Below are 22,150 nucleotides of genomic sequence, written 5' to 3' on the forward strand. Positions count from 1 at the left end.
TTATTATAGCAAAGACATGGAAACAAACTATGTGTCCACTGGTGAATGATTGGATAAAGAAGATGTGGTACATGTAATACAATGAAATACTACTCAGTCATAAAAAAGATGATATATTGTGACAACATGGATGAATCTTGAGAGTAGTGTACTATGTGAAAAAAGTCAGGCAAAAATGGACAAAAGCCATATGATTTCACTCATGTGAAATACAAAACAAAAAGTAATAGCTCTGGCTGGTGTTGCCTAGTGGGTAGAAGACAGGTACCTAGGTTGCAGTTTTGATCCCTGCCCCACTCAGGGTGTGTGAAGGAGGCAACCAATCAATGTATCTCTCTCACATCATCATCATCATCATCATCATCTCTCTCTCTCTCTCTCTCTCTCTCTCTCTCTCTCTCTCTCCCCACCTCCCTTCTACTCTATAAAAAAATCAGTGGAAAATATATCCTTAGGTGAGGATTAACAACAAAAAAAAGTAACAAACAATTTAACAAAACAAATAAAAATAAACTCAGAGACATAGAAAACAGAATTGTGGTTAGAGGGGAGAGAAGGTGAAGTGGGTAAAAGCAGTCAGCTATATGGTAATGGAAGGAAACTAGACTTTGGGTAGGGAGCATACAAAGAATACAAAGATGTTGCATTATAATCTTGTACACCTGAAAATTACATAATGTTATTAACCAATGTTATCCCAATAAACTTGATTTTTAAAAAGACAAATATTCAGCCCTGGCCAGTTTGGCTCAGCGGTTAGAGCGTCGGCCTGCGGTCCCTAGAGACCTGGGTTCGGTTCCCGCTAAGGGCATGTACCTTGGTTGCAGTTTGTCCCCGGCCCTGGTCGGTTGTGCGGGTGGCAGCCACTCAATGTGTCCCTTTCGCGTCGATGTTTCTCTCTCTCTCTTCCTCTCTCTCACTCCCACTCTACCTGAACAAAAAAATGTCCTCGGGTGAGGATAAAAAAAAAAAATTTTTTTTTAAAGACAAATATTCAGAAAAGGCCTGAGAAGAACTTAAACTCTAATTGGTCCCCAAGCTCAGAGCATTTCCAGCTAATTAGAGAACTGCTTCAGCAGGATACAAAGAAACAGGATAGTATGGGCCATTTAAAGACAGAAAATAAACTGGCAAAAAATTGTCCCTGAAGAAACACAGGCATTAAACTTACTAGACAGAGCCTTAAAAACAACTATCTTAAATATGCTGAAAGAACTAAAGAAAAACATAGACAAAGAATTAATGAAAATAAAAAATATAATATATGAACAAAATGAGAATATCAACATAGAGATGGAAATTATGAAAAGAAACCAAATAGAAATTTTGGAGCTGAAAAGTACAATAAGTGAATGAAAAGATTCGCTAGAGAGGTTCAATAGCAGATTTGTGCAGGCAGAAGAAAGAATCAGCATACTTAAAGATAGGGTACTTAAAATTATCAAGTCTAAGGAGCAGAAAGATAAACCAACTCTTCCCCCAAAGACCAGTAGCAAGGCAAAGTTGTCTACTCTCAATAATTATATTCAACATTATACTGAGCATTCTAGTCAGTGCAATAGGTAAGAAAGAGAAATGGAAGGTATTCATTCACATTGGAAAACAAGATATAAAATTGTCAGACAACATGTCAGGCAAACTATCATCAATTTAGAAAATACTAAATAATTTACATAAAAAACTACTACAACTAATAGAATTTAGCAAAATGACAGGATATAAGATAAATAATCAAATTCTATTACCAAATACTAGAAACAAAAATTAGAAATTGAAATAAAAAGCAATATCATTTACATTAATATCATAAAATTTGAAATAATAAATTCACAAAATATTGCAAGACTTGTACCAAAAAAACTATAATACATTTCTGAGAGAAATTAAAGATACCTTAAATAAATGGAGAGATGTACTATATCCATGGATCAAAAGAATTAATTTTTTAAGATGTCAAGTTTACTCATAGGAATTTTTTCAACATACATACCTACAACCAATATATATATATGAGGTTTTTGTTAGCATTATTATTCAGAGCAAAAGACTGTAAGTTAACTAAATATTCATGAATATAGAATTGAAGTTGAGGGTGTTATAGTTTTTTTAGGAGGAAATTACAGTCATTTAAAAAAAAATGGGCCCTGGCCGGTTTGGCTCAGTGGTTAGAGCATCAGCCCATGGACCAAAGAATTGCTGGTTCGATTCTGGTCAAGGGCATGTATCCCAGCCCTGGTTGGGGTCACGCGGGACAAAACCAATCAATGTGTCTCTCTCACATCAATGTCTCTCTCTCTCTCTCTCTCTCTCTCTCTCTCTCTCTCTCTCTTCCTCCCTCCCACTCTATCTGAAAATCAATGGAAAAATATCCTTAGGTGAAGATTAAAATTCAAATTTAAAAATTAAAAAAAATGGTATGCACAAGATATATTCATATTATTAAATAAAAGTAAAAAGAGGCAAAACTATATTACACTTCTATTTATGGAAAAAAACAAAATTAATTTGTTTTTGGCTATACTAGACTAGTTTGAAAAGATACACAAGAATCTAATGGGAATGACTGGCTCAGTGGAGGAAAAATGGAACATGAGAGACAAGGATGAGAAGGAGATATATTTACTACATACCTTATTCTGCCTATTGAATTTTGTACTATATATATATGTATGCCTACTTTTTAAAAAAACTTATCTTTATAGTTGAATGTATTACAGATGTCCTTTCTTTTCCCCCTATTGATCCCCTCCTCCTCACTCCCACCCCCCACCTGCCCTTCCCTACACTATTGTCTGTGTCCATTGGTTATGCATATAAGTTCTTTGGTTTATCTCTTCCTGCCCTCCTTCCCTGCTTCCTGTTGAGGTTTGTCAGTTTAACCAATTTGTACTTCTTAATCCCTTCACCTTTTTTACCCATTTCCCCATCAGACAACCAACAAAAAATTCTCTGTATCTATGAGTCTGTTTCTGTTCTGCTTGTTCATTTTGTTTATAGATTCAATTGTTGATAGATATATATTTATTACCACTTTATTGCTCATATTTTTTAACTTTTTTTTTTTTTCAAGAAGACCTTTAACATTTCATATAATTCTGGTATGGTAGTGATGAGCTCCTTTAGCTTTTTCTTATCTGGGAAACTCTTGATATGTCCATTGATTGATTCTAAATTATAGCTTTGCAGGATAGAGTAATCTCGGTTGTAGGTTCTTGCTTTTCATCACTCTGAATATTTCTTGCCACTCCCTTCTGGCCTGCAAAGTTTATTTTTGAGAAATCAGCTGACAGTCTATGGGAGCTCCCTTGTAAGTAACTAACTGCTTTTCTCTTGATGCTTTTAAGATTCTCTTTTTGTCTTGAACCTTTTGCATTTTGATGATGATGTGTCTTGGTGTGGGCCTCTTGGGGTTCATCTTGTTTGGGACTCTCTGTGCCTCCTGGACTTGTATATCTGTTTCTTTCACCAAGTTAGGGAAGTTTTCTGTCTTTTTTTTTTCAAATAGATTTTCAATTTCTTGCTCTTTCTTTTCTCCTTCTGGAATCCCCATGATGCAAATGTTGGTATGCTTGAGGTTTTCACAAAGGTTTCTTATGCTATCCTCATTTTTAAATTCTTTTTTCTTTTTGCTGTTTTGATAGGGTGTTTTTTGCTTCCTTATATTCTAAATTGATGGTTTGTTTCTTGGCTTTACCTACTTTACTATTGATTCTCTGTAAATTATTCTTTATTTCAGTTAGTGCTTCCTTCATTTCTGACTGTGCATTCTTCATTTCTAACTGGTTTCTTTTTATGCTTTTGAGGCCCTCACTAAGTTCATTGAGCATCCTTATAAGCAGTGTTTTAAACTCTGCATCTGATTGATTGCTTATCTCCATTTCATTTAGTTCTTTTCCTAATTCTGTTCTTTCCTTTCATTTGGGACATGTTTTTTTTTTTTTCCTCCTCCTTTTGGCTGCTTCCATGCGATTGTTTCTATGTATTAGGTAGAGTTTCTATGTCTCCTAGGCTTCATAGGGTGGCCTATTTTTGTAGGTGTCCTGTAGGATCCAGTGGCACAGCCTTCCTGATTACCCCAGCTGGGCCCTCAAGTACAAGCTGGACTGTACACACTTCTGTTGTAATTGAATCTTGATGCTGTTGGCACATCAATGGGAGAGACTTATTCACGTGGATCAGCTTCAAGGACTGACTGTACCCTGACCACTGACCTCTGACTCCCTTGGAGGATCAGCTGTACAGGGGCCCACCACACAAAACAAGACTTACTTTTGCAGGGCTCTGGTACCCACTGAGCCCACTCCTTAAGTATGTTGCTTGTGCGGGTAGTTGATAGTGGTGCTTTTCTGTGTTCTGAAGCTGTTCCCTAGGTGTGCTGGCTCTGGGGCAAGGTCAGCCACTGCCTGTGTTCTACCCGGGGCCACCAGGCATAAGCTACAAAGTGATCTGCAGATGGATTCTTATTGTGCTGGGTTTGGAAGTTCTCAGACAAAACTAAGCTGGGAACCAAGGTTGGCTGCTCCCAGTGCAAAGCCTGGGGTCACTGAGTGAGATGTATGGAGCTAGCTAAGGCCAGATGTCACTTTTTTGAGAGAATTTAGGAAAATCTGAAACAGAAGCCAAGACAGGCCATTCCTATGATAAAGCCACTGGAAACAGTTTGGATAGGCTGGAAAGGTTGGTGGGGCAGGGCCTCAGGGAATCACTAGGGTAGGGCAAACAGTATAAGCCAGGTTGCTGGAGTCTCGGATATGGCACCCGTCTGCCTGCCCTATGGGGGAAGGGCTGACCAATGGAACAACAGCCTTTGCCAGCAGGTCTGTCTGGGAGAAAGCTGCCTCTCCAGCTCTCACTCCGATGCCAGACAACTCAGTTCTTCCCTGTATGTCTCTGGTGCCTTTCAAACTGCCTCCCCCATGCTGGAGACTGGAGGGAGCAAGTCCAAGTAAGTCCATGTGCAGGCCCTTTAAGAGGAACTGCCCAGGGTTCCAGTAGCCTCCACCTCCATCAGCCTCAATTCTCGCTGGCTTTTACAGCCAGAAGTTATGGGGACCTCTCTTCCTGGCACTGGAACCCTGAGCTGAGGGGCCTGGTGTAGGATGGGGACCCCTCACTACTCAGGGAGGACCTTCCCAGCTGAGGTATCTTTCCTGATTTTTATCCGCCACATGTGGGTGTGGGACAAGCCCGTCCATCCCTCCATCCCTCCTACCAGTCTTCATGTGGCTTATTCTTTAATTTTGTAGTTGTAGGACTTCCATTCAGCTTGATTTCAGGTGGTTTTGAATGATGGTTATTCTGTAGTTTGGTTGTAATTTTGATGTGGTTGTGGGAGGAGGTGATACCACGTTTTTCTTTTCCACCATCTTTTTTTTTTTTTTTTTTTTTATCCTCACCCGAGGACATTTTTCCATTGTTTGTTCAGGTAGAGTGGGAGGGAGAGAGAGGAACAGAGAGAGAGAGAAACATAAATGTGAAAGGAACACATCGAGTGGTTGCCACCCACACAACCGACCAGGGCCGGGGACAATCTGCAACCGAGGCACGCGCCCTTAGCGGGAACCAAACCCGGGTCTCTCAGGACCGCAGGCCGACGCTCTAACTGCTGAGCCAAACCGGCCAGGGCTTTTCCACCATCTTGACTGGATGTCCTGTATGCCTAGTTTTCTAGTTTTTAACAAAGACTTAATTTCAGTGGTTGAAATCAAGTAAATGCACTGGTCCTTCACTCAGAAGCCTTACCTCTGCACCTCCAATCTTTCCCCCCAAGTCCTCTCCAATACACCCACCTACACCACTGCTAGAGGTAGACTGCATGTATTACTGCCAAATGCACTCTGTGGCCCATTCCTCAGTGATTTGCAATTGTTGGTAAGTTTCTCTCCCATCTGGAACACGCTCCTTTCCACCACAGCTGGCACTTTTAGACCCAAATCCAATGTCACTCTACCCAACAGCTGTGTCTGCCACCCTGATTTTCACTATGCTTTCTCTCATCTGAAATGAGATGTTTTTGATATAGGTCTCAAAAATGAGTATCTTTTCAAAGAACCAGCTCTTGGTTTCATTGATCCTTTGTGCTGTTTTATTTTTTATTTTTTTTTAGACTCAATTTTACTTATTTCTGTTCTTATCTTTATTATTTCTTCCCTTTACTCACTTTGGGCTGTTTTTTTGTTTGTTTGTTTTTTGTTTTTCCCAATTTCTTTAGTGTAAAGTTAGGTTGTTTATTTGAGATTTTTTTTTTTTCTTGAAGTAAGCCTGTAATGCTATGAATTTCCCTCCCAGAACTGCTTTCACTGTGTCCCATGGATTTGGGGTTGTTGAGTTCTCAGTTTCATTTGTTTCAAGGTATATTTTGATTTCTTCATTGATCTCATTGTGAATCCATTCATTGTTTAGTAACATGTTATTTAGCCTCTGTGACTTTGTGTGTTTTTCTGTTTTTTTCTTGTGATTAATTTCTAATTTCGTAACATTATTTTCAGAGAAAATGCTTAATATGATTTCAATCTTCTTAAATTTATTGGGACTTGTATCATGCCCTAACATGTGGTCTATCTAGGGAAATGTTCTATGTGCAATTGTATATTCTGATGCTTGGGGGTGAAAAGTTCTGAAGATATCAATTAAATCCATCTGATTTAGCATGTCATTTAAGGCCACTGTTTCCTTGTTGATTTTCTGTCTGGAGGATCTATTCATGATGTCAGTGGGGGTGTTAAAATCCCCTATTAATGACAGCATTACTGTCAATCTCTCCCTTTATGTTCATCAAGATTTGCTTTACATATTTAGGTGCTCCCATGTTGGGTGCATAAATGTTTACAAGAGTTATACCCTCTTGTTGGGTTGCTCTTTTTATCATTGTGTAGTATTCTTCTTTGTCTCTTGTAGCCTTTGTTTTAAAGTCTATTTTTTCAGTTATAAGTATTACTTTCCTAGCTTTTATTTTTTTATTTTCATTTACATGAATTATTTTCCCACTCCCCTTTTAAAAAAATATGTTTTTATTGATATTTTTAGAGTGAGAGAAAGTGAGGGAGAGATAGAAACATTGATGTGAGAGAGAAACATCTATCAGCTGTCTCCTGCATGACCCCACTGGAGATCAAGCCCATAACCCAGGCATGTGCCCTGACCAGGAATTGAACTGGAACCTCTCTGTTCATGGGAGGATGCTCAATCCACTGAACAACACTGGCTGGGCTCCCACCCCTTTACTTTTAGTCTGTGTAGGTCTCTTGTAGACAGCATATATATGGGTCTTGTTTTTCTATCCATTCAGCTACCCTATGTCTTTTGATTGGAGCATTTAATCCATTTACATTTACAGTGATTATTGATAGGTACATATTTATTGCCATTTTATTCTTTTAACTGTTATTCTGTCTTCCTCTCCCTCTCCCTCTCCCTCTCCCTCTCCCTCTCCCTCTCCCTCTCCCTCTCCCTCTCCCTCTCCCTCTCCCTCTCCCTCTCCCTCTCCCTCTCCCTCTCCCTCTCTATCTCCCTCTCCCTCTCCCTCTCCCCCTCCCTCTCCCTCTCCCTCTCCCTCTCCCTCTCCTTCTCCTTCTCCTTCTCCTTCTTCTTCTTCTTCCAGGCCCTTTAACATTTTTTATAATACTGGTTTGGTGCTAACAAATTTCTTTAGCTTTTTCTTGTCTGGGAAGTTCTTTATTCCTCCTTCGATTTTAAATGATAGCCTTGCTGGGTAAAGTAGTCTTAGTTTTAGGTCCTTGCTTTTCATCACTTTGAATATTTCAAGCCAATCTCTTCTGGCCTGAACTGTTTCTGTTGAGAAATCAGCTGACAGTCTTATGGGAGCTCCCTTGTAGGTAACTGCTTTACTCTTGCTGCCTTTAAGGTTTTCTCTCTGTCTTTAACATTTTTCATTTTAATCATGATGGGTTTTGGTGTGGGCCATCAGTAGATGAATGGATAAAAAAGCTGTGGTACATTTACACAATGAAATACTACTCAGCTGTAAAAGAAGAAGGAGGAGGAGGAGGAGGAGGGGAGGAGGAAGAGAAGGAGGAGGAGGAAGAAAGCTTATCTTTTATGACAGGATGGATGGACCTGGAGAATATTATTCTAGGTGAAATTTTAAGCCAGTCAGAGAAAGACAAACATCATATAATTTCACTCATATGTGGAATCTAATAAACAGAATCAGCCAACAAAGTGGAGACAGACTCATGGATACAAAGAACAGACTGACAGCTGTCAAAGGTGAGGAGGTTGGGGGCTAGGTGAGAAGAGACAATAGTATGGTGATTGCCAGAGGGAAGGGGTTGGGGGTAGGTAGAAGAAGGGAAAGGGGGAGTAAATGGTGATGAAAGGAAACTTGACTTAGGGTAGTAAACACACAATACAATATACAGATGATGTATTGTAGAATTGTATACCTGAAACTGTATAATTTTATTAACCAATGTCACCCCAATAAATTTAAAAATATCTGAAACAGAAAAAACAAGTATATATTTTTATTTAGTTTGTTGGCTCTTGCTTCTTGTAAATTACTCTTATCTTGGAAACTATATTAAATGTCTTGAGAGCAGGAAGGCAACTCTACTCAAATATCTTTGTATACTTGACACTGCCCAGTTTAGGGATGAATACAGATTGAGGGCTTACCAAACCAGCTGGGTGGAGGACTGAATGCTGGGGAAAGGACCAAATAGCCTCCTCATATATTTTGAGCTCACAATTTCTTTCTTTCTTTTTTTTTTTAATTTTATTTTTGTTAAAGATGTTTCTCCTTTTTTACCCTATTGACACCCTCCTCCCCATCCCCCCACCCCGTCCCCGGCTTTGTTGTCCATGTCCATTGGTTATGCACACATGCATATAAGTTCTGTGGTTTATCTCTTCCCACCCCCCACCACCCCCTCTTCTGAGGGTTGTCAGTCTGTTCCCTACTTCTGTGTTTCTGGGTCTGCCCTATACCTCAGACTGTTATATTCATCATATTCCATATATAAGTGAGATCATGTGGTATTTGTCTTTTTCTGCTTGGCTTGTTTCACTTAGGATAATACTTTCCAGGTCCCTCCATGTCGTCTCAAAGGATAAGAGCTCTTTCTTTCTTACAGCTGCATAGTACTCTATTGTGTATATGTACCACATTTTTTTTATCCACTCATCTACTGGTGGACACTTGGGCTGTTTCCAGATCTTAGATATTGTAAATAGTGCTGCTATGAACATGGGGGTACATATATTCTTTCTGATTGGTGTTTCAGGCTTCTTAGGGTATATTTCTAGAAGCGGGATCACTGGGTCAAAAGGAAGTTCAATTTTTAATTTTTTGAGGTAACACCATATTGTTTTCCATAGTGGCTGCACCAGTATGCACTCCCACCAGCAGTGCACTAGAGTCCCCTTTTCTCCACACCCTCGCCAACACTTGTTGTTTGATGATTCGTTGATGGCGGCTATTCTGACAGGTGTGAGGTGATACCTCACTGTTGTTTTAATTTGCATCTCTCTGATGATTAGTGATGTTGAGCATTTCTTCATATGTGTCTTGGCCATTTGTATGTCCTGTTTGGAGAGGTGTCTATTCAGCTCCTCTGCCCATTTTTAAATTGGGTTCTTTGTCTTCCTTTTGTTGAGTTGTATGAGTACTCTATATATTTTGGAAATTAACCTCTTATCTGATGTATCATTAGCAATGATGTTCTCCCATACAGTGGGTTGTCTTTCCATTTTGATGGTTGTTTCTTTTGCTGTGCAGAAGCTTTTGAGTTTGATGTAGTCCCATGTGTTCATTTTTTTCTTTGTTTCTGTTGCCTTAGGTGATGTATTATTGAAAATTCTGCTGCATATGATGTCCGAAATTTTGTTGCCTACATTTTCTTCTAGGATTTTTATGGATTCATGGGTCACATTTCAGTCTTTTATCCATTTTGAGTTTATTTTTGTGTATGGTGTAAGTTGATGGTCTAGTTTCATTTTTTTTGCATGTAGCTGTCCAATTTTCCCAACACCATTTATTAAAGAGGCTGTCTTTACTCCACTGTATGCTATTGCCACCTTTTTCAAATATTAATTGAGCATATTGTCTTGGGTCCATTTCTGGGTTTTCAGTTCTGTTCCACTGGTCTATATACCTGTTCTTGTGCCAGTACCAGGCCGTTTGGGTTACAGTCACTTTGTAGTATAACTTGATATCTGGTATTGTGATCCCACCTACTCTGTCCATCTTTTTCAAAATTGCTGTGGCTATTCGGGGTATTTTTGGTTCCATATGAACTTTTGAAGTATCTGTTCTAGTTCTGTGAAATATGTCGTTGGTATTTTGATGGGGATTTCATTGAATCTATAGATTGCTTTGGGTAATATGGACATTTTAATAATGTTAATTCTTCCAATCCATGAACAAGGTATGTGCTTTCACTTTTTTATATCTTCCTAAGCTCACAATTTCTTGACTGTGAGACCAAGTCATTAGGGCAAGACTTTCTCAAGGAAATCAGAAATCCTAGAGTGTTAGAGAAATATGACAATATCTACTGAGGTAGGGAAGGTAACATAAATGTGTAAATAAATGGGCAGGGCATATGAGTGATGGGCCTTGGGGAAGAATTAAAAGATAAGAAGCCTGCTTTATGGTTTCAAATATCCAGGTAAAAAACTAGAAACAACAATAACAAAAAAGTATTTCTTCAGGCAAACAGCAGACATCCAGAGTAGATGTTTACACCAAACAGATCAGCAACTACTTTATGACCTTAAGTTAGAAGTGGCCACTAATCCATTTCTGCAGGTAGTCATCTCCATGAGCAGATAGAGTTGTATAACATGGTGAAACAAACAAACAAACAAAAAACAGCTCTAGAAAATCAAGTTTTAAAAGAACTCCATATGTGAGTCTCATTAGTGTGTCTCTGTGGAACACAGTGTTTACAATCTCTTCCCATCCATCTTCTGCAAGCTTATGTCCACATAGACTAGGAGATACTCCTTTCTGCCTCCCACAATGGCATTTAGGGATACAACCATCTTGCCTTTCCCTGCCACATCAGCTATGGTCCCTTTCATGGACCTCTGATATCCTATCTCCATTGCCTATAACATCAAAGCTCTCCCATTTCCAAGTCATAACCAGACTCTGCCCTCCATAAGCTTGTGTGTGCTTTTCAGATATATTTCCGGTATAGGTGGGGATGTTGATGAAGATTTTTTGGTCCCTGTTTTTTAAGAGGTGTTCTGTGTCCCTAAACACTCAGTTTTCTGGGGATGGGTGATCAGACAATTGTCATGAAGGAGAAAGCCAAACCATTAAGGTGGTGTAGGGTGTGGTGAGTAAAGACAAAGTACGGACATAGACAGCCTGTGAGTGAGCACCTTAAGTCTCTGACTCTGTAACCCTTAATAACAATCAGACACCCTAATTGACAGACTGAATCACCACACAAGTTTCCCTAAGACATAAAAGTCTTTGACACTACATCTGCCTTGTGAGACAGAAGGGCTTTGTGATGTAGTCTGGTGACCTGGTTCCATCCTCTGTGAGGTGGAGATGACAAAGCATAGCATTGGGAGTCATTAGGATCTAGTGACCTAGATATAGGGACGGATAGTCTCCTCACACTTCTGAGGTTTAAACCATGTTGGACCCTACTTTTTTTCTATGGGATTTGATGCATCCCTTATATGCCTATGGCTCCATCTTCATTATTATCCTAATTATCTGGCAAGTGAAAAGGAGTTACCAAGGATTAAGGTTAGAACCTAAAAGGAGCTGCTGTCAGGTAGGGAAACACTATGACTACAATTGAACTAATGCCTCAGATAAGAAGCTTTTAAGACCTCAGAGCCTCTCCTTTACCCTCCTTATCAATTTATACCATACATTTAGTTACTCTAATATGGTACTTTTCTTCTGTGAGGCTAGAAAAAATTCCTTACCAGGCTATCCCTGCAATGTATTCCAACTGAGAAATTAAGAACCTCTCTATCAACCATGGATGGGGACCTAGCTTTAATGAAATCTACATCACTAGATCTCAGAAGACCTCCCAATATGGGGGATTCTTCTGGTTAGTGGTCCATTAAAGTATTTGTTAGTAGAGGTCCTTTGGTATTAGACCTACACACCCTTTAATTTGTTCCACTCTTTCTCTTGTTTCATCATTAACCTCACATAAAACTTCTTCTGAAAATAAATGGGAGATATAGAGTACAGAAGAGACTTGAAATAAATCAGAAACAAGTAGAGAAGGGAAATTTTAGGGTAAAAAGGGATGGAGATGGAGATGGAAATGAAAGTAATACAGCCAGATAAATAGAAAGGGATTTTAAATGTATATTAGATTTGTCTCATTTTGGATATAAAAATGAAAACAATGTCCCTCCTTCACACACTAACTTTTTTGTCTTTAAGCGTCACCGAAAACTCAGGCAAAAGGCTAGAGATGCAGCATCAAAAGGTAAACTCCCAGTCTTCTCTGACTCCCCTCCATTGTGGGCAAAGTTCCCATGGATTTTGTCCTTCTTTGATCTCTGGTGCCAGGAACGGGTATTCTAACCACTAAAGGTTTCAATACCCTAAGGTGTCAAATTCTCCCAGAAGACTTTCTTGGGTGGGAAATTAGAGGCTGGGAATGTTCCAGAATTCTCCACCTTATGCCAGGGAATGAAGAATGAAGAAGTAGGGCAGAAGTCCTTAGCTGTGTCATTTACTAGTGTTTTTTTTAAATTAATTTATTTACTTTTGTTACAGATGTTTCTCCTTTTCCCCCCACTGATTCCCCCTTCTCCCTCCCTCCCTGCCCTGTCCCCAGCTTTGTTGTCTATGTCCATTGTTCATGCATACATGCATATAAGTTCTGTGTTTTATCTCTCCCCCCAACTCCCTCTTCTGGGGATTGTCAATCTGTACCCCACTTCCACATCTCTGGGACTACCCTATTCCTCAGACTGTTATGTTCATTATATTACACAAATACCCTGTGGAAGTCTCTTCATCTCTCAGTCTTTTATCCATGAAACGAGCACCTGAAGATCCTGCCTCACTCACAGTGTGGGTGTGAAGATCTAATGAGATTAGGTCCTGGACAGCACACTGTAACTGGTTAAGCTGTACGCAGACATGCCTTAGAGCAATGGCTTGTTGGGATTTTCAGTCTCTTCACATTCAAAGGCCTTCAGCTTCCTATAGGTTGTCTCTGTATCATCTCTTATTTCATGTAACACTGTCACCTGATTTCTCAGCTAGGAGACTTTCCTGGACAGAACCTGGGAAACCATGGGAGCTACTCTCTGTCATGAAAAGGTGATCACTTGCTCTTTGTAGTCTCCCAACTCCAGCCTGGACTGTGATGATTTCTCTGCTTGGCCTGGGACAGGGATGAGGAGAGGGATGATGGCTGGGAGGGAGTCAAACATAGTGAGGGCTGGAGCACTGGTTGAGAGAGTTACCAGGGCAAAGAGGGCTCAGATATCTCAGGAGGGAGGAGTCTCCCAGTTTTGCTCTAGGTTAAGCTCACAGTGCTCCTGGAATTCAGAATTTGACTAGTGCTTAATTCATAAAAGACCCTACATGGGTTTGCACTCAACCACAAGGCAAGTTATCCAGCCAATAGAAAAATAAGTGCAATCATCATTGTCATATTCTCCTATAGCTACACCATTTCAAAAGCAGACCCCTAAACCCTACTGACATTACCTCCTTTGGTTCTGTCTTCAGGGAGCCTAGTTCCTGAGACAGCCCTCAATCAGGAGCCCTCAATCATACTCTTCTTAAAATTTCTAGGGAATGGGATTGGTTCCAAGAGATGTTATTTATAGATACAGCAACTCCTCAGAGTCCTTAGAATGCAAAATTCCCAAAATTACCTTATTTTCCAGAGTTTGGAAATATTGACTACCAAGCTGTGGCCTTCTTAGCCTCAAATGAGACTGAATCCAGGTTCTACTAGGTGATGATCCAGTGATGCCGCATCAGCTAACCAGTGGCTCCCCCATCTGCCATACTTCCTTCTCCTGGTTCAACTTCTAAACATGAGTCAGCAGAGAACTCACCCCACCTCCCCGTTATTCATGGCCCTGTATTCCCAAGGATGGTCTCAGACCTTGCCCTACAAACCCCAGACCCTCATACCAGCACACCATAACTTCCTGAATGGCATTTTCCTAGAAAGAAAAGTATAGGAGTAAACACCAGGGTGTCAGGGGGAGGCCCCAGGATAAACAGGACTAGGGAGGGCAGGGTCACTCTTCAGGCAACAACTTCCTAAAAGGTAGATGTCACTCCATCATTAACATTTGCCATGTTTTCTCTTCCAGCCAGAGCTGGCTTCCTCAGGAGGGAAATGTGCGGAAGCTCCTGTGTGCAGATACCTACTGCCAAACCTGCAACACTGTGGCTCTGGAGATCCAGCAGTTGCTGGTGGGTGAGAACACCCTGATATATCCCTCTTCACTGGGATCATCAGAGGGCTCCTCAGGCCTAGAGATTTTGTCCAGGTCCAGTGTGTCTTTTGAGCAGAGTCTGGAGCATCATTCCTTGCACTCCAAGCTTTCATTTCCATCTGACACCCTTTTAGTGTCACAATTAATGGATCAGAAATCCTTAACCTGGTCACCTGTCCAGTCAGTCACTTCAGTTAGCATCCAAGACTACAGGGCTGAACACCTCCAACTAGAGCAAGCATTTCAAGTGCAAGAAATTCCAATGGATCCAGAGACTATGTCTTCTTCAAGGTTTGTGGAGCCTAGGATTACACCTAACCAGCAGAAGATATTAATGAACAACTGCAACCTGGTGTATGGAAACCAAGATCAGCAGCCCTTGCATCCCGAGGTCTCTCTGTTGACCCTGAACCAAGAAATCACTACCCTGACACATTCTATGGCCTTGCCTATGGTCACTATCCTCCCCACCCCTCTGCCATTCTCCAGTCCTGAAATCATGCAGCTTCTTGAGGTACACGTAAAAAAATGGATGCATTTCCAGAGGTGGGGGCTGCCCAGACGTGTAGAGGAGTCCCTGAGGCAGCTTATGCCAAGCCCCTCACTGTTTTACCAACCTGTAAACAACCAACCAGTTTCTCTCATCCAAAATGATATTGCTGAATTCTCTGTAGAGAAATTTGCAACAATTTCCCACCAGACCTGGGGATCATATATGGCTGGCCAGGCTATCCAAGCATTCTGGGTTTCTGAATGGTCCATTATGGACCCAATACGAAGACACTACTACCAGCAAAACCCAAACCATGTGGCTCTAACCTTGCCCTCTCAAGCCCTTAAAGACTTAAGTGGCCTCTATCCACTTCCTGGGCAACAGCCTAATGACTCAGTGGGTCATGTACAACAGAAATCTATCCAACTATTCTGTGGCCTCCCTTTTCTGCACAGTGAGTCTCTGGCTGACACCTTTTTGGGCTCTCAAGTTCATTCCACAAACAGGAGCATGTCCAAGCACCCCTTGAAGGATCCTTTTCTTTTCAAGGGGATCTCCTCCACCCCTCTGCTGCCTAAAGTCCCATCCCAGTCAGCCCCACACTCTTCTCCATCTTCCCCAAATTGGATCATGCCATCTGACCATCAACAAGCTCTGATCAATGTCCCATTTCTGACTCTGGCCAAGTGTGAAGCTTTAGAGTGGCACCTGCTGCAGAGGCCGCTCCAGCGTCAATGGGTTTTGCCAGCTGTTTTCCAGAGAGCTCTGCACACACAGAGCCCCGTGCTATCTAAGTCCTGTGACACAGCCCAGTCTCCTCAGACTGTGAAAACTTCCCAGCTAAGAAAGTCCATCTCCATCCTCTCAAGGGAAATATTCTTGCCCGAGCATACCCGGAGGCTACTGGAATTCCACCTCCAGAGGCAGTTGATTCACCATCGCTGGGGCCTGCCACACATGATTCAGCAGTCCTTCCAGTTGATCCTGTCCCCCACTCATCAGCAGGCTCCATCCTGGAGCAGCACAGCCCTAGCCAATGTGAGTGTTCCCCCACCCTCAGACACAGAGACCACTGGTGCCGGTGACTCTTTCTCACCCTTTAAAGAACCAGCATCAGTCCTCATGCCACACTTATTTGACCAGGTCAAGGCAATACTGCAGAGCCACATCGACTCCAAATGTGGGCAGATCCATGAAGGCAAGGTCCCTGCCCATGTGTATAGGTCTTGTGAGTGCATCATTCCTAGGGGCCCCGAAATGTCTCCCTTCACCTGCATCGCAGAAAGCAAGCCTCTGGTGATACAGGCAGCAACCGACCCTGACCAACAACAGAAAGTTATGCCCTGGATGCTGAGAGTTCTTGATCAGCAACAACAGACCTCACTAGATGTTGTCACTGAACATCCTAAGCTACCCCAAGCCCTGTCCAAGGAAGCCACTGAGAAACTGGAGATGACTTTGAGGCACAAGTATCTGGCCTTCTTGTCAGGGCTGCCTCCTCTTTACTATGTGCCTTCTTCCAAGGCCATGGCCCAAGCAAGCACTACTCAAACTACAATCACAGAGGTGGTCCCTGAGCCTGTCAAGATCTTAACAGAACCTCTGACTGAAATGGTCTTACCTGTAGAGCAGCATCTAAGTCCTGGGCCATGCTTGCAAGATACCAATGAGACTTGTGCAGAAATTGCAGATGAGGTTCAGCCTGTAGCACAGGTGGAAGAAATGGTTGAAATGGAGCCTCTAGAAAGCCAGCCAGAGCCTGCTAGGCCCTACTTACTCAAGCCCATCTTGAACAAACTAAATTTTCACCTGAGAAGGAAGATCCTAGAGATACAATGGGGAATTCCCGCAAAGGCGATGGAGTCCAGGGAACAAACTGTAGCAATCCCAGAGAACACATCTACACAGCAGTCTCTTGGGAGTCTAAACAACCAAGAAAAAACATTGTTCCAGGAACGGCCCATCCTACCAGACGCTCCCCATGTCCCAGATTCAAAATGTCTCTACTTTAAGGAACAGCTGGCCATTGAGTTAAAGACAGTGCAGCAGAACCAGAAACAACCTAGTTCCAGAGCAGCACCCCATAGTTCTGCCGGCAGGCCCTCCAAGATGTCACAGCCAGTTGGAGACACGACAGAGGGCCCGGTGCTTTGTGTTCAGTTGGAGGCCAGTCCGAACAACCCCAGCCTGAAGGAGGCCTGGAGCCCTGAGGCTCAAAGCCCTGGCAAGAGCAAGGACTCAGCCCAAATCCCCATGCTGGCTGAAAAGAAAGAGGACCTAGGGAAAAGCAAATTGGCAGGATACCATGGAGAAGGAGATGCAGGGTTTCTGCTCTCCTCAACAAGAGTAAAGAGCCACCCTGCTAAAGCCCAGAGGCCTGAAAGGATGCTTCTGAACAGGACCCCCCAAAGCCCCTGGCCACAGAAACATAGCTTTCGCCTTGATGCTCCTTGTCAACACAGTTCCCAGCATTGCCCTCAGCTTAAGTCCCCAGAGCTACCTCTAGGAGTCCCTGGGGGCAAAGAATCTAAGAAGAATGACCTGCTAGACAGTCAAACCAGGCTCAATGTCAGCCTCAAACAAGTAAGGATTCCTAAGAATGCCCAGGCTGTGGAGCCCCAGGCACCACTGGACCAGCCAGTCCAGGCCCAACTCATTCAGCATAAGCCATTGCAGGGCCAAACTTTGCAAGTTCAGGTTTTTCAGCAGCAGGTGATGCCAGCCCATACTCACAGCCTTCCAGAATTGGGTTTGAGAAATAAGATGAAATCCTTTCTGCAGCTTATAAACCTCAAGGCCAAAGGCAAAGGGCACAAGGAATCCATGTTTTTGACAGCTGTGAAAGTGGCCAACACCAGAAAAGAAAGTGTAGCAAAGAGGCTGGCTCCATGCAAAAGTCCCGGGGAGCAAACTAAGACAGAGAAGAAGACACGAGGGGACTCCAAGGCCCAATTGCTCCCCACTGAGAAGAAGGTGGGCCTGGCCTCCTTGGATGGCTCTCAGTCCCCGGACTGTAAGCTCCGGCACCGCTTCTGCTCCCATAAACCCCCCTCTGCCTCAAGCTTGGGCCACCCCCGCCACTGCCCTCGGCACTGTCCTAGAGTGGCTTGTGCCTCCCAACCTGGGTACCCACCCTAACTCTCAACTCTCACCTCAGAGAGAAATGTTGGCCTGCTCAAGAAGACCCAGCACAATCAAAGGACTTTGTAGGCTCCCCAACATCTGCATCCCTTGAAGAGGACAGCTACCGTCGTCGTCATTAATAGTCAGGTGGGGCAGAGCACCACCCAAAATATAGTGTATATCTCTAAGCAAAGAGTTGTCTGTTGGCTCATTCTCTCCACTGTGGTGTGTTAAGGGAAGGCATGAGGGAGGCTAAAATGTCCTTCCTATATAGGGAAGGAGCTTTAACCCGCACATAAGCAGGGTCAGTATATCACACAACTCCTCCCAGCCCTACCCTGGGTCGTGGATAAAGGGACTTGAGTAGAGAAGGAAGCGTCTCATCTAAGGTACATTGAAAGTAAAGGTCTGACTTGAATTCTATCATGGCTTCTCATGGTATCCGTGGGCCTGAGGATAGTACCGACAAGAGGGTGTGGCAAGGAATCCCACAGGCAAAATTCACTGATGATGTCTATATATGGCCACATCTGGAGAGGAGCTTTTTAGGGAAGTGCCGCAGTGTTCCCGTCTTGAGGGGGTGCTTTATGTTTTCAAAAGCACGAAGCTCATGTGATAGAGTGTCAAAAGTAAATGATAGAATCTCCCCCTCTCTGCTCCCTCTTGGTTAATGGTGTGATCTTTCTGGGGAACTCATCTGGGAGGCTGCTGTAGCTCTCTTGCCTCTATCCCACCTCCACTGCCTGCCATCTGCATGGAATGAGTGAGTCCTGGAATGAAGATCACACTAGGCTATGGGAGGGGCTTGTTTCTCACCCACCAGAACAGGCAGGAGGGAAGCAGGGAGGGGAGCATATAAACAGAGGTCTGAGTTTTTGGGCCAGAAACTGATATGTATTTCATGTATATTATATGGTATTTAACTTAATCAGCTGTACCCTCTCCCAGGATATACCTGGTGCCTTCGCCTGGTGACTTTCCCAGAGGATGACTCCTGTCCTTTCCACAATCAAAGACTGCATTGTATAAGCCCACCAGTTCCAGTCATTGGTTCTTGTCATCCTTTCTCATTTCTTCATTAATGTTCCATCGCATTTCAGAAAACACCAGAACTATTCATCTTGATTTCAAAAGAAAACTTTAAGGGCTGTGGAAAATTGTCCTGTCCCATTAACCAAACACAGAATATGGCCAGGAATCTAAAAATTAATGGTACACATGTGTCTCTAACAACAAGATAGTTGCTCAGAACAAAAGTGGGACTGTGGCCACTTTGGCCTCTCTCTGAGAATGTCCAAATTTCCTACTTCAGGGAAATAAATTTATCATTAATGGAAATATAATGTGAAATTCTCTTAAATCCTTGGTATAAATGGTAAAACCCGAGAGAAATACTGAGAGGCATGCTGAGATCTGTAAGCAGTATTTAAGAAATGCAAGCTCTACCATCAAATTATATCTTGTCTAAATGCTCCCTCACACACAGACTCAATGAAGTTCCTCATACAGACTTGTTTTAGGAGGACTCCCAAATAATTTCTTATACTGAGACATAACTAGAGCTCTTTCCTTTCTGTTCAGTTGGCCTATACTTTTACCCCTAACTCCCAGAACCATCACCAAATAGGTAATATACCACTACCAGTAGCCTCTGTAACCCTGACCACAGACTGGATCTCTTAACAGTGGCCATCACACTCATATTCCCTTGACCTCCTGAAGAGTCATGAAGTAGACAAAGTGTATCCTGTCCTACCTTCCGTTAACTGGGATGGAGCAGGTACTGGTCTCTCTGGAAGGAATACTGGAACCCCAGTCGCTGAAGGAGACCATGGTAGAACATCATAGCTCAAGGCTGTGCTTGTTCCCCTCAATGTAAACTTAAGTATGAGTAAAACATTTGGGTCATTTTTGGAAGACAACTTTTGACTGAAGTGGCCAGAGAATAATTTCAGAGAAAGATGATAAATATGAACAAAGGGCAACAAAACTACAACACAAGGAAAACATTACAAAATCTTCAAGCATGTGTTTTTATGATTTTCAGGCCAAATGTGTGACCCTTGGAGAGGATGCAGATTTTAAGGTCAAAGTCACAGGATGGAATGTGGAAAAAAAAATCATCAGAGTTAGAATCCTAACTCTGACATTTGACAAGTTACTTAACATTTCTGAGCCCTAGTTTCTTCATCTGGGAAAGGGGGATAACTGGATGCCCATACCCCAAACCTCAATTACTGTTAATGTACTGGTGATTCCCAAAGCCACTTCTTCATGCTAGTCTTTCCTTTGAGTCCCAACTGTAGAGCCATTAACTGACAGAAGCTCCATCTTGCTCCAAAGATAGTGCAAATTAATTCAAAATTTCCAAATACCCTCCACCCCATCAAACTATTTTCCAATGTCAGGGAATGGTATCACTACACATCCACTTTTTTGCTCATACCATACATCAAGTCTGTCACTGGGTTCCGATTTTGGTATCTCTCAAGTTGCCCTCTATTTTGACTGCTTCTGCTTATAGTTCAGTTTCTCATCCTTTCTTTCCTGAATAATTGCTACAGTGTCTTGTATACCCAGGGTTTAGGATAGGCTAGCACATAGTAATACCTTATTAGTACTTAAGTCCAAAGTCTGGACTGAGGAGGCAGATAAATCATTACATCAATGTGATGAATGCTATGGTGTGTGGGGTCCAGCCACAGGAGGAAGTACTCAGTTGATGAGGGGAACCCTAGGGTCACATAAAGGGTAACAATTGAAATGACCTTGAGAAGCATCTTACATTCAATAATTAAAATATCTGAGTACTTATTGTGTTCCAGGAACTATGTCAGACACAACAGTCACCAAGACATAGGCCTTGCCTCCATGGAGATCATTATCTTATGGGGTAGACAATCTCACATGCCCATATTGTCTAATTAACATATATAGTCTGCCCTTGTAGGTTTGGCTCAACAGTTAGAGCATCGGCCCAAAGACCAGAGTCTCAAGGGTACATACCTTGGTTGCAGTTTGATCCCTGGCCCTGGTCAGGGTTGTGGCCCTGGTTAGGGTCATGCAGGAGGCAACCAATCTATGTGTCTCTCCCACATCAATATTCTCTCTCTCTCTCTCTCTCTCTCTCCCCCCCCCCTTCCTCCATCCATACCTCTCCATATGGAAATCAATGGAAAGATATCCTCTAGTGAGGATTTTTAAAAAACACATATACAGTTTGATATCCAATATTCATCTCAAAAGTGAACTCCTGATTCCCTGTATCTTACCACCACCACCCAATCACACACACCAAAACTGTTTCTATTATAGTATCTCCCACATCCATTAATGGCACCTGTTTCTTGCCAGTTGTTCAGGCCAAAATTATTGGTGTCATCTTTGATGTAGTATCTCTTAACAGTCCACATCCAATTCATCAGAAAATCTTGTTGTCTCTATCTTCAAAATGAATTCAGAACATAATCACTTCTTACTTCCTCTGCTGCTACAATTATTGCAGTAGTATAGCTGATCTCCCTACTTCTTCCTGAAACTATACCTCCAACAGTCTGTTCTCAACACAGAATCCTAATGGTCCTCTGTGAGGGTTCTGGCTATATATAGATGATTGATTGATTGATTGATTGATTGATTGATTGATGTATATAAAACCATGAGACCAGATAAGATCAGCTATGGAATGAGTGTAAATAAAGGAGAGATCTAAGGGACTGGGCTCAGAGATGCTCCAATGTTTAAAAGAAATGGGGGGAGAAGGGAGGGACAAGTAAGTAGAAGAAACTGAAAAGCCAGAGAGGAAGGAGGAAAGAATGTGTAATACTGGAAGCCAAAACAGGAAAGTATTGCAAGGAGAATGCATGAAAAGTTATGAATTGGCCAAATAAGAAGAGGACTCAGCCCTGGCAGGTTTGGCTCAGCGGTTAGAGCGTCGGCCTGCGGTCCTGAGAGACCCGGGTTTGGTTCCCGCAAAGGGCACGTACCTTGGTTGCAGTTTGTCCCCGGCCCTGGTCGGTTGTGCGGGTGGCAGCCACTCGATGTGCTCCTTTCACATCGATGTTTCTCTCTCTCTCTCTGTTCCTCTCTCTCCCTCCCACTCTACCTGAACAA

The 22,150-nt window shown here is 42.4% G+C and overlaps 1 protein-coding gene across 1 annotated transcript; it reads left to right on the forward strand.

The window, feature by feature from the left end:
* Positions 1–11,615: 11,615 nt before the first annotated feature.
* LOC118630083 (protein FAM205A-like) lies at positions 11,616–18,052 on the forward strand. The gene is made up of 4 exons (XM_036261778.1): positions 11,616–11,759; positions 12,392–12,437; positions 13,222–13,282; positions 14,296–18,052. Exons 1-4 carry the CDS (start codon positions 11,616–11,618, stop codon positions 18,050–18,052), a joined length of 4,008 nt encoding a protein of 1,335 aa, XP_036117671.1.
* The last annotated feature ends 4,098 nt before the right edge of the window (positions 18,053–22,150 follow it).

The sequence above is a fragment of the Molossus molossus genome, unplaced genomic scaffold (genome assembly GCF_014108415.1).
Source record: "Molossus molossus isolate mMolMol1 unplaced genomic scaffold, mMolMol1.p scaffold_m16_p_14, whole genome shotgun sequence".
NCBI lineage: Eukaryota > Metazoa > Chordata > Mammalia > Chiroptera > Molossidae > Molossus > Molossus molossus.

Bases quoted from the DNA above. Each gene is read 5' to 3' on its own strand.
- LOC118630083 (XM_036261778.1), top strand. From the start codon at position 11,616: ATGTTGGACCCTACTTTTTTTCTATGGGATTTGATGCATCCCTTATAT. The intron at 11,760-12,391 runs GTAGGGAAACAC...TTTGTCTTTAAG, and splicing joins CTAAAAGGAGCTGCTGTCAG to CGTCACCGAAAACTCAGGCA. The intron at 12,438-13,221 runs GTAAACTCCCAG...CTGATTTCTCAG, and splicing joins TAGAGATGCAGCATCAAAAG to CTAGGAGACTTTCCTGGACA.